Source organism: Dermacentor variabilis, chromosome 6 (genome assembly GCF_050947875.1).
Source record: "Dermacentor variabilis isolate Ectoservices chromosome 6, ASM5094787v1, whole genome shotgun sequence".
Classification (NCBI taxonomy): Eukaryota; Metazoa; Arthropoda; class Arachnida; order Ixodida; family Ixodidae; genus Dermacentor; species Dermacentor variabilis.
The window spans coordinates 105995782-106008155 of NC_134573.1; the positions used below are offsets into that span (position 1 = coordinate 105995782).

Genomic DNA, 12374 nt, shown 5'->3' on the forward strand with positions numbered 1-12374 from the left:
TATCCCTTTAAGGGTGTTCAATTCTGCCTGCTATGGCAAGCATCCGTGGACTAATGATCACAATATAGGGTTCCTGTGTTCGAGGTTCTCTGTTGGAATAGGGCCATCGGACAATGTTAGTCATGTTATTTTTATTAAATATACACGCATATATATCCGGTAATTCACGACGGCAGCAAAAATTCGTCTGGAATGTCCAAATAATTGCTTTTGCAATAAAATCTAACAATTGTGTGGACAGTGAGGTATGTATGCTCATGTGGGGAGTACATTGTTTGGCATTAGTCGCACCGTTCTCACATACCCTGGTTCGCCCTGCGTGAAACGGCGCAGATAATGCCCGCGTTCGCTCGATAGGTACGAGCAGAAGCGCATCTAATAAAAAATCGAATAAATTTTGTGTGACAGCACGAGAGAAATGTACTATGACGATACGGTAAGAATAAGTTCCAGTTACTTCACTATGGTGCATCCACTTTACTATATAGTGAGATTAGTTTCCTTAAGCAGTATTTACGTCGGGGAATACTTTTTTCACGTTTGACAAGCAATGAGGTCATTTTCAAAACGCTGCGCTTTAAGCAAGGTACTGAATCTCAGATGGCAGTCAAGAATATATGTTATGTAACGATAGCGCAAACAATGTCATGCGAACCATAACTACAATCCTCGCTACGCCACACTGGGGCAGTCTGTATAGGGGAACGACAGGGACATAAATTGTGCATGACAGATAACAAAATTACAAAAACTAAGACGAAAACTTCCTTGTTTCAAGCACGCTAGGCCCCGTCGAAAGCTTTCCAACAAAGACTGACATGATCTGTGTAACAAACGAGAAGAAAGGGTGTTAACCGAGGGGCCCGATATTTATTAGCAATATCATAAAAAGCAAACAAATAACGACACCAAGGACAACACAGCGGAAATTACGTGTACTTACTAGTTCAAATAAACAAATGATAAATTAATGGAAATGAAAGTGGATGGCAAAACAACTTGCCGCATGTAGGGACCGATCCCACGTCTTCGCACTACGTGCGCAACACACTACCAATTGCGCCGCAAAGGTTTGTGAGTGGTGGCGCTGGGCTAACACTCCCAGGGTTAGTTATAGTAGTAAAACACAAATACCCCAGAAAGTGGATGAGAAAACGGCGCCACGGTAGCTGAATTGGTAGAGCATCGCATGCGTAATGCAAAGACGTGGGATCGTTCCCGAACTGCGGCAAGTTCTTTCACCCACTTTCATCTTCATTAATTTATCATTTATTTAATTCAGTTATTACGTACAAGTAATTTCCCTGGTGTTGTCCTTCGTCCGTTTGTTTGTTGGCTTTTTATGATATGATCTCTGTAAGTGTCTTTCTTACTTTTTTTTACAAATATTTGCAGGTGGAATATATAGCCGAAAAGCTGAAAGATTCCTTCAGTAAAATTGTGCAGAGCAACGACTGGATGGATGATGAAACTAAAAAAATTGCTCTGGAAAAGGTACGTGTCTTACTTAAAGTAGTCCATGGATCAGCACAGTTTTTCTGTTGATTCAGGGTCCAGTAGCACGTCTGTACTTTCATGTAACAGGCATTGTGTGCTACGTGAAACAGAGTGCATGTACCATATACAGTCGGCGCTAACATAGCATGGCACGCATGCGAGTAATTTTTTTTAATTATGGGGTTTTACGTGCCAAAACCACTTTCTGATTATGGGGCACGCCGTAGTGGGGGACTCCGGAAATTTCGACCACCTGGGGTTCTTTAACGTGCACCTAAATCTAAGCACACGGGTGTTTTCGCATTTCGCCCCCATCGAAATGCGGCCACCGTGGTCGGGATTCGATCCCGCGACCTCGTGCTCAGCAACCTAACACCATAGCCACTGAGAAACCACGGCGGGTGCATGAAAGTACAGGTGGTATATACAGTCCGTGCGGAGCTGGAGCGTTCATTGCATTTCCTAAACTCGTTATTCATCAAATAACACAGGGCGTGATTGCACGTGAACCACTGAGATCGAGCTATCAGGGCCACTGCTCGGCATTTACGTCCACCACAAAACTCATGCTGGGGTACGAAAAATGCTGCAGCGTATGATAAGTCGCAAAGATTTTTGTGTAAAGAAATGCAGAACTTTTTACAAAGGCACACAATGATTACATGCGTCCGAGCAATGCCTATAATAAAGGTTGCGATGCATTGGTGAGCCACATGTTTCCTCGCGAGGTATAAAAGCACATGCGGCGACAGTCATTCGCCATTCCAGAGCCCCAGCCATTTCGTCAGGGCACATAGCTGTCCGTGACTACACCAAAGCAATCCAGAATACTGATCTTTGTCTTAATGCTCTCTTTATCCGTGCAATATTGACACGTGTACTTGTTTATCTTTATCGGGCGACCAAGCTTCACCGCCTAATCGCACAGCGCAGGACGCGCTTGCATGTATTCGAAGTTTCTGGAAAGTTATCGATGCTTCTATCCGCTGTCTGTTACCCGCCGTGGTTGCTCAGTGGCTATGGTGTTGGGCTGCTGAGCACGAGGTCGCGGGATCGAATCCCGGCCACGGCGGCCGCATTTCGATGGGGGCGAAATGCGAAAACACCCGTGTGCTTAGATTTAGGTGCACGTTAAAGAACCCCAGGTGGTCAAAATTTCCGGAGTCCTCCACTACGGCGTGCCTCATAATCAGAAAGTGGTTTTGCCACGTAAAACCCCAAATATTATTATTATCCGCTGTCTGTTGTCGCCGAGCCTTGTGTAATCTGATTGCATGTATGCGCGACGCGAATGGTGTGGAACTTTGTGGAAGGCACGCGGGTCCCAGCGATTACTCTGGAACATTCGACGACTGGTCTATAAAAGCCGACACGCTTGACCCGCTGATCAGATTTTCGACGATCCCCGACCGTGTTCGCCGCCATCGTTGTGCTATAAGTGTAGCCTGTTATTGTGGGCACAGGTTCGCCCAATAAAAGTAAGTTTTGTCTTTCACAGTATTGCTACTGTGTTCTTCAACGTCACCACCACGTGACAATATGCAGTGACGTCGTCCGCATGCGCTAGAGGCTTTACTTCACTAGCTTATACCGAAACCAATCAATAGATTGAATTCAATAAAACCGTTAGACAATGTTTGGATTTATATACTGAACAATAGCTGGTTGAGAGGACATCCCTGGCGTACAGAACGCTTTACTTTAATGGGGCCTCCAACTGGCTGATTGACTGTCATTCTCGTAGTGTTGTTGCGACAGGCCATGGACACCTCCTCAGTTATGTTGGTGTCTAGATGAACATGATTCAACGCCTTGAAAAAAATTCCATGATGTACGATGTCAACGGGCTTTTCAGGGTCTATTTACAGGAAAGCGACTCTAGCTTGAATGGCGTCGTAACACTCCAACAGGCACCGCATTTTGTGTATATTCGTGACAATGGAGCGATTATGTATGCCGCCGCTCATGGCCCAACTACGTTTTTCTATAGCCTTCTGAAGGCGATAAAAAGCTTTTGAAGGCCCAGAACTTTCATAAAAAAATTATAATCTAAGTTTGTCAGAGATATTGACCTGAAATATGAGTCTGGTTTAAGTTTCCCCATATCTTCCATTTTTGGGATCAGAACTGTGTATGCTGCACCAAATGAAGGGGCTAAGGCCTTTAAGTTATACGCCTCATTAAATACTGCTGCCAGAACTTGGGTTATGCTTCCTTGATCAGTTTTATATTGACACGTCTGCTTGCTTATCTGTCTCCGGTGACCGGTTTTCAACGGCAAAAAAATTTAAGCGTTATTGCTTGGCGAAGGACGCGCCTGCATTTATCCGATGTTCCTCGAACGTTATCGATGATTCAACCCGTTGTCGGTTGTCACCGAACCTTGTGCGATACGATTGTATGCACGACGCAAATTGCGCAGTACTTTCTGGAAGGCACGCGGGCACCAGCGATTACGATGAAACCTTCGACGAGTCACGTATAAAAGCCGACGCGCTTGACCTACGGCTAGGTCAGCTGGTATACCCCCGAGGAAAGCTGGAACTGCGTCACGAGCCCCAATTTCGCTCCGGGTGCTTGGTAGGTCAAACTCCGAGAAGAAAAAACAAGGAAAAAATGAAGCCTGCTTCCACGGCAGTCGTTTTGTTGATGCGCGAGGGGCAAACGCCATCCCGACTGTCGTCTGCTATGCGTTCGACGAGCACACGACTTTCTCTGCAGGCGCCAACGGACACGAACACCGCTTGCATTAATTTTTTTCAGATTGTTTTCCTCTTTCAGATTTTCTTTTCATCATCCTTCGACTTCCAATTCCTTTTCTTCCAGCATAGGTGCAACGCTTCTGTGTGAAAACTTGCCTTTTTTTCTGTTCAAGATGCGCGAGTCCGCGTGCCACGTCACGCGGCTATTTCGTTTCGGCAAAACAAAAATAGGCAGAATAATCTGGTCTCTTCATTGTTTTTATAAACAACCTATTACACAGCGAGGTATTCAATATACAGTACAGTAATATAGAGCTGAGTATCTCATTAGTCAGAACAGATGGGCGCACTCTACTACGATCATACGTGCGTAAGACAGCTTCCTGCCATTTCTCATAGGTAAAACAGTGGTACAGAGGCCATGTTTGTTTGTTGTGTACAACACAACTCTACCAAAGCAATTTGTGTCGCAGCAGCTATTTGTGAATAATAAAAAGATTAACAAGCGCACCAGATCTAGATTTTCTTCCTTACCAATAAAACAACTTCCTTTCTTATTCCGTACAAGTATACTTGCTGGTCGACAAAACATGCATTACATAATAAATTTTCCTGCATAGCTCTCCTATGGGTAATGCGCCGGTAAATATTTAGCAAATTATATTGAAAATGTGTAGTCTTTTTTTCATATGTGGTTTTGTTAGACCCCTAGAGCTTCATTCAGATCTGTAACACTGCGCACAAGGTATCAATACAAAATTCCTCGCTACCATATTGGAGACGTTCCTCAAAATTTGTAATAATCGTATAGGCATAAATGACAGTTCCAGGTCAATAACAACAAATAATGCTAAGTTTTTTTGTTTTTTGTTTTTTTTTTGAGAAACAGTGAATGCAGGAGAAGCATGTGTCAATCGGTGGTTGATCGTCAGCAGAGGTTGGGCAAGGACATAGTGATGCACAAAGGTATTATTGAACGCGTAGCTTTGGGACAGGGAGCAATGTTTTCTAAAAACAACGCAAGTCGGCTGCATTCATGGCGTCAGGGTAACCTACTCAGAACAATCTTGTTTTGAGTGGTTTTCAGTACCTTCCTCTAATACACTGAATGTACATAACGCAATTTCTTTAAAAGAGCTTATAGACTCAGTTTTGTGCGGCTAGTTTGAAGCATAGGACAGGTGTTGTTAGAGCTATGTTACAAGTTTTATCACTGGCTGGAGGTCATCCGCCATTAGAATTTCGGCGTCGACACAGTGAGGAGGCGAAAGCGTTTCAACTTTTCTACGACACTCGTTTCCGGCGCATCATGATTTCCTTGCGTATTAAGATTATTCCTGACTCTGCCGAAAGGGGACCCTCCCCCTTCCTACTTTTGCCAAAATATTGAAACCCCTGAAGTCAAGATTGCTAAGCAACATTAGTACTTGCACAAGTTTGCTGAAGTGAGCTCAAGATTCTAGTATCCCAAGATCCATGTATGGTAGCTACGTAATAATCTTTGCAGAAGGCGGGGGGGGGGGGGGGGGGGCAAGTGTGGGAGCAATGACTGTCTGCACAAGGAATACGTTGCACAATGTTTATGAAAATATTGAAATATGCCGAAATATTTTCTAAAGATAGGCTAGTCAGGAGATCGCCCAAGAGCTATTGGAACTACAAAAAGCATAAAATATCAGTACGAAAATGTTTGATAATTTTCAAGCTTATGTAGCTTCCTTTCTGCAGCGGTTTTTCTCTCCCGCTGTTTTTTTAAGATGCAGATTGATGTCATTCGTCGGCAGCATAAGCCACACATAGCAGAACTACTGCGTCAGTTCTGTGCAACACTTCCTAAAGCAAAATATTTCCTATAGTTCACTGCTGTTTAGGTTATCTTTCACTACAGTGGACACACCGCACAACGGCGCAACCAACTTGCTCCGGAAAACATTCCTCCGTGTCCTTCCATTCATCTTGCGATAATGGAGCTTCACTTGGCACTGCAAGAGTTGGTAGAACTCTGGGCTAACATGAAACTCCTCTAGTGCTTCCCTCGTGGTAATCTTTCGGCAGCTTTTCAACTTCGCTGATTCGTGATACCTTTGTGTATCACCTCTCGGTCGGTTCAGGATGCCTGGTCTCTCCGGTTACCATATTTTCCGCTTTTGGCCTCGCTGAGGCAGTGTAGAACCTGTAAAGACAGATACATCATCAGAACATTTTGTCAGGCTAGTTGGCAAATTTTCCCCAAAGTTGCACGTTGTGTGAAGGAACACTATACACAAGCACACAGGTCAAGCGTAGCACTTTGTGTATGCTTGAATGTCATGGTCCCTTGTATAGCGAATTCCATTGGCAACACATGCGCGCCATATAACAATGCTTCACGTTTCTGGAAACACGACATGAAAAGCCCGTTTATAATCAAATTTCTAGTGCACGTGACAAAAAACCCCACTGTTTTCTTACAACAGTACTTTTAATCCATGCAGGTTAGTTCTAATTACATTTGGTTGCGGGATTTCAACTAGAAATACGCCCCCAAAATTTAATAAGTTCCAAATTTTAGTGCTGCTATATATTCATGTAACATGTTAAGCATTGCTGGTTCCTCAGTAGCTGGCTAGTTTTCAGAGCTAGTTTTCTTGATCGATGAATGTTTTGGTTCATCTTGTTAAGGATTAGGTAACTGAGCGTTTCACATACTTTGGCTTCATTTTTCTGCAAAATGCCCATAGGAGCAACGCTAACTTCCTATAGTTAAAAGCTGCTGGGTAACTGAACGTAGGAATTTTTGCTCCGGAATAATTTCTACTATGAAGCACCAAACCAAGCTTAGGAAGAAGGCGGCAGCGCGCGTCAAGAACTGGCTTCGCCGGGTCGTATGCTGTAGCGCCAAGCGGGGCGCGACATTTTACGAATGGGAATTAACTTATTGTCAGCAAAAACTGTTCGACGGTTCAGTTTAGCCTATAATCGGGAACATCGCGCACCGCAGACGAGCAAGCAATAACAAGAAGCTTATAAGCACGCGGTTTCTTGGCGCACGCGGAGGAAATTTCGCTGCGTAACCACCCAGCGCCGTAGAACACGACGAAAACAGCGTGCTCATGACACTTACGCCACCCCCTGTCAATTGGTTTTTGTACGAAAATAATTGACTACAGATGCACAGATTGGCGACCACTAATAACTTCTTTTTCTTGCCTTCGTCGATCAGGGACCGCTTTACCACTCCACTCCAACAGTCGACACAGCCGACCATGACAGAGTGGGCGTAGTCCCTTCCTCTGGAGTGGTCCGAGAAGAGGCCATGGCCGTTATACATCTGCTCCCATGTCAGCCCAGCAATGACTCCCCAGTTAGCGTGATTTCGCCATATATCACATCTGAAATATGTGCAAAATACAACGTGGTCATGATTAATAAACACCCAAAGTCGAAACCAAGGTTGAGAGCACCAAAAAATGACTAAAAAATTCTGCCTTTCTAGGAACAGGTTGAAAAGTGAAGCGAACCTATGTCGTCAGATAGGTAATTCGAACGTCTTGTAATTCAAACTGCAAACAGTCACTGCTCCGTAATTGATTTTAACTTCTGCCATGTTGATGGCCAACCTAAGGAGGTAAAGTAATAAACTGGTCATCGGAATGCTCTCCAGCGTAACCAGTTTGTACAGAAAACGTTTACATGCCTTAGGCAGATACAAATTGCAAGTTTTCTATTCATGAAAAAAAAAATGAAGAGCGACCGCTAACATATCCGGATCACACTGCTAACCGGATCACATTGCATCCATCTGCAATCAGGAAAAATCCCGTGATAACCTAAATTCGTTGCGTATTAATATTGTATAACGATGTTGCAGTTTGCTATTCTTATCATGTAATTACTGTTGCCCCCTTACTCAATGCCCTTCAATAGGCCTGTAAGGTGATGTGAATATTTTAAAAAATGTACCGAAGCGTAATTTTCACCTGCGCTTCAGATAGCATGAATCGCCCAAGTAGCTTCAGTTTCTTAAAACACCGCAGAAAAGTGCGCCGAGCCAAACGAAAAAAGATATTCGTTGCAAAACAAGTGCGGAAGATTTTTCGTTTCGTCCTATAGCTTTTTTGAAAAGCACAGCGCTTGTTTCTTCATGACGACAGCACAAAAAGTGTGCTTACCTCTCGTGCGCTGGAAAACGGAATGTTGCCCTTGTGTTGCTCCCCGAGTTGCCACATTACACAGCCACGCAGCAAGTCTTGTATCCTTTCCTCAGTTTTTCCGACATTGCCGGAACGTTCGCAGGCACAGAAAGTTTTAAACTGCAGAGCATACGAAAAAAGCGTGCACGTACTACATAGAAAGCGGCAGCAGCAGACGCAGATAATGGCAGCCGAAGCGATAAGAGCGACAGTGCCGCCCCTTGGCGCAACAAATGAAACGACCAAATAAAGATATCACACGCCGAAAAAGTAAATAGCCAAAAGCACATATTATTTCTACATATTGTTGCATCACTTCCCTTTACCGTTATGTAGGTTAGAAAGATAGAGCCACATATGCAAAAGTTATCGAATTTTCCTTTGGATACCAGTGTCATGGCTACGTTTTATTGCCGATACCGAAATTATAACCTCGCTGTCAACCCACTGCTTCACCCGCTGATCGGAATTTCCACGTTGTAGTGACGGTGAAGAACGAGTCAGCGGTAAAACTGTGACTGACACATTTTACTCATTATTGGGTGTTATGCCCAGCAAAACAAGTAACACCCAAGCACAACGATAGCGGGAAGCACTGTCGGCGACCGAGGCCTCCGTTCAGTTGGGGCATGAAGCTTGGTCATCACGGTTGCGCACCTGCGTAGAGGCACCTTCTTTTGCGGTTTCTCAAGAGGCCTCTTGATCTGTACGACGACGCCGGCACTAAGAATGGCGCCATCCTCCGCGTGGCCCTCGTTCGTGAGATCAACTTTCACAGCCATGACTGCTACTCGACAACTTTCGCTGTCTTTCAGTCTTCGCTAAATTGGCCAGCAGTGCTCCCTCGATGTGGTCTTCGGTTACCCGGTTCTGTCTGTTTTCTGGAGGAGACGCCACTTCTGTCATCATTGGCGACGTCGTGTCTGCGACGCCACTGACCTCGTGTTCCGCCTCCTTGGCGTCCATGGCGTACTCGCTCTGCATCCCGCTATAGACCGTTACGGTGGCGTGCAAACAGGCGCACTGAGCGTCGACATCCCCCAACCATCGGCATTAGTAACATCGCGTCACCTTATAGCCTTGGCGAATGTCAGCGGGTCCCTGGCAACGCAGGCACTCCATATGGGCCAGTCAGGCGCGACCACTAAGGCCAGTTTTCTGACAATTCGGATCGGGTGCGGCAAGTCGTCAACTTTGAGATCTGTCTTAAGCTTTAGCTGCTAGGTGCTGGTGGTAGACACATTATCGCTGCCGCCTTCGACCCGCCAGCGCGTCACTTCGGTGACCTTGCCTAAGGCAGCCAGCGCCGTTGGCAGTCGAACCTTCACCTGCTGCTGGAAAGGGTTCCATGACAAGGCACCGGCAACCCTTCACCTTCAGATCAGCGAGCTTCTTCGTCGCTTCAGCAGTGCCGAGCGGCACCGCACAAATGGGGTTAATTTGACGTGCCCCCAGCACCACGACTTCTTGCAGCGCAGCAACCTTGGCCCACTTGTCTGGGAAATCTTCCACACGGAAGAACTTCACGCACACGTCTCCAGGCAAAAATATCGAGTTAATAGCAAGTCGACCTGTCGGCTGATGCGGCGAAATAATCTCGCAATCTTTATCTGCTTCGTCAGCAATCCTGTTTCCGCGACTAAACGTCGCCGATGCGGCTCCGACGAATCTCGCCATTCCGTGACCGTGAACTTGCGTGACCGGAAGCAGAAGGACAGGGCCACAATCGCACGCATACTCCTCTTGCGCCAAAGCCGACTAGCCCTTGGAGATGTTTGGCGTGTGTGCCACGTGCCAGTTTCACGTGTTCTATCATCGTGACAGCTCGCGCTTTGATACATTGTGTTAGATTGCACCCCCTCCCCTTACTCTAGGAATCAGCCCCCATTTTCCAGTGCTTTCGTCATAGCAGCTAACATTACGTAGGAATTTTGCAACGTTGTGCTACTTTCATGAACGGCCCAGTTTTATCAGTTTGAACATATCTTCGCCGGTGTAAAAATGGCGTCGCCAATGTAACATGAAATACATGACATAGACATAGATACGCACCAGTACAATAACACGCAACGGCAGATCACGTTACTATCCATGTATCTCTCGCTTACACCAGTTGAATAAGTATTCAGAACCCAACTAACGGGATGTCGTATAAATTCGTGTCGAACGGCGCATCATAAATAGTGCTGTTGACTTTATAGGATCGCCATCACCGCCGTCGTTGTCTTACTGCTGTCATCACACATGTGCTCTCGCGTCACACACAACGGCTCGATTTACAATAACGCATTGGCCTAGCTGGTAACGCTTTACGCAACCCCAAGCAATGCTGGCTAGCCAGATGGCTGTAAAGTGCTCAACATAACATTGATTTTCAAAGAGCGTGGGATAACAGCAAATTTTATCCCGTCTCTCCTTCTACAATATTTCATTCCCTTTACTCCTCTCTCCAGCCCAGGGTAGCCAGCCGGTACTTATACTCGCTAACAACTGCCTTTCCCGCTATTCTTCCTCCTCCTACTAGCTCATGTAAAAAGCATGTGACCGCATCAAGCCTAAACAACGTCAAACGACCTGATGATTTCACATAAGACGATGCCTATTTCTTTCAGCTCAGCAAAATGAAATCGAAGATTGGATACCCATTGTGGTTGACGAGTAGGACTTATATCGATAAACACTACGAACGAGTAAGTTTGCAATGTTCTTCATAGCTACGGCCAATATTAAACACCAAGTGAAATAAGGAGCAGAAATCCTTATCGTAGGCACTCAAAATTTATATTTTTATGATGTTGTTATAACAGAAGGGTGTTAGCGAGATTTGTTAGTTTTATTGATAACATTTTTTTAGAATCAAGTTCAAGCTCAAGTTTATTCATCAGCGATTTAGTTGTACAAAGAATTGTATACAGAATTAGCACTACACAGAGAGCCCTAAAGTTAGAAACTGTCAGGGGGACTCCCATACATAAACAAAATGAAAAAAAAAACGAGATACAGCTCAAGCATTGGTTGCGATGACCTTACAGACAATTCTAAAAAAAGTAAGGAACAGTTAGAACATCAACAAAATAAAAATCTGTTTAGTAAGACAAAAATTGCAAAAAACTTCTATAGTGAGCAACCAATGTAAGCTTACAATACAATAATATTAATACAACATAGCTAAATCAATTATTATTACAGTCACAAAAGTCGGTTGTTAGGATGAAGAGATTTGCTGCATAGAATATTTATTAACTTGGTTCTTGAATATATGCTCTGTGGGGGATGATTTAATGGTATGCGAAATGGAATTCCACAGTTTTATTCCCGCAAAAGTGGTAGTGAACTTATCATAGCTGGTGTGCACTTTAGGTAAAAGACGATTATCGAGTTCAGAGAACCTAGTAATGTTAGTATTTACAAAAGTTTCAATAACAAAGCCATCTATATGCGCAATATTACGAAATAACTTATATATCACGATCGTTTACTTGAACTGAAAGAGCTTATGAAGAGGGTGAATGTTTAAACTGCGATAAAGTGGCGTTGCTTTGGATAGGAAATGGCTGGAAGTCATCAGACCAAGCGCCTGATACAACAGGCATTGAAGTTCGTTGATGTGTGCGAGGTATGTGTTACCCCAGGCTGATATGCAGTAAGATAAATGCCTGTGAATGTGTGCCGAATAAATAATGTGCGGATGAAAATAATGAGCAGGTTTTGATTATGGCCCGTATTCCAAAAGAAATCTTACGGACAAGCGATTGCGCATGATCGAAGATTGAATTCCAGGTGCCTGTCTAACACAACGCCAAGAAACTTCGCCAGGAAACACACGAGCTAAAGCCAAGATAAACCCAAATAAAGCCAAGAACTTACGCCAAGAAGCACACCGGATAAAGTGTGTAAATCGCATCATAAGTTTTAATGTCTTTCAAATTTATTGATGTTGCCATCATCACTATCCCTGCTCATATGATTAATCTGATTTACTGCGGTTTTGATGCTGCCGTTC

General features: G+C 44.5%; 1 protein-coding gene across 1 annotated transcript in view; it reads left to right on the forward strand.

Moving 5' to 3' along the window:
* Positions 1 to 12374, forward strand: part of LOC142586250 (neprilysin-1-like) — a 59886-nt gene that overhangs the window by 24137 nt on the left and 23375 nt on the right. Inside the window, exons 9-10 of the mRNA XM_075697499.1 lie at positions 1396 to 1494; positions 10984 to 11061. Coding sequence (XP_075553614.1) covers positions 1396 to 1494; positions 10984 to 11061 — 177 coding nt within the window. The remainder of the gene's footprint in view (positions 1 to 1395; positions 1495 to 10983; positions 11062 to 12374) is intronic.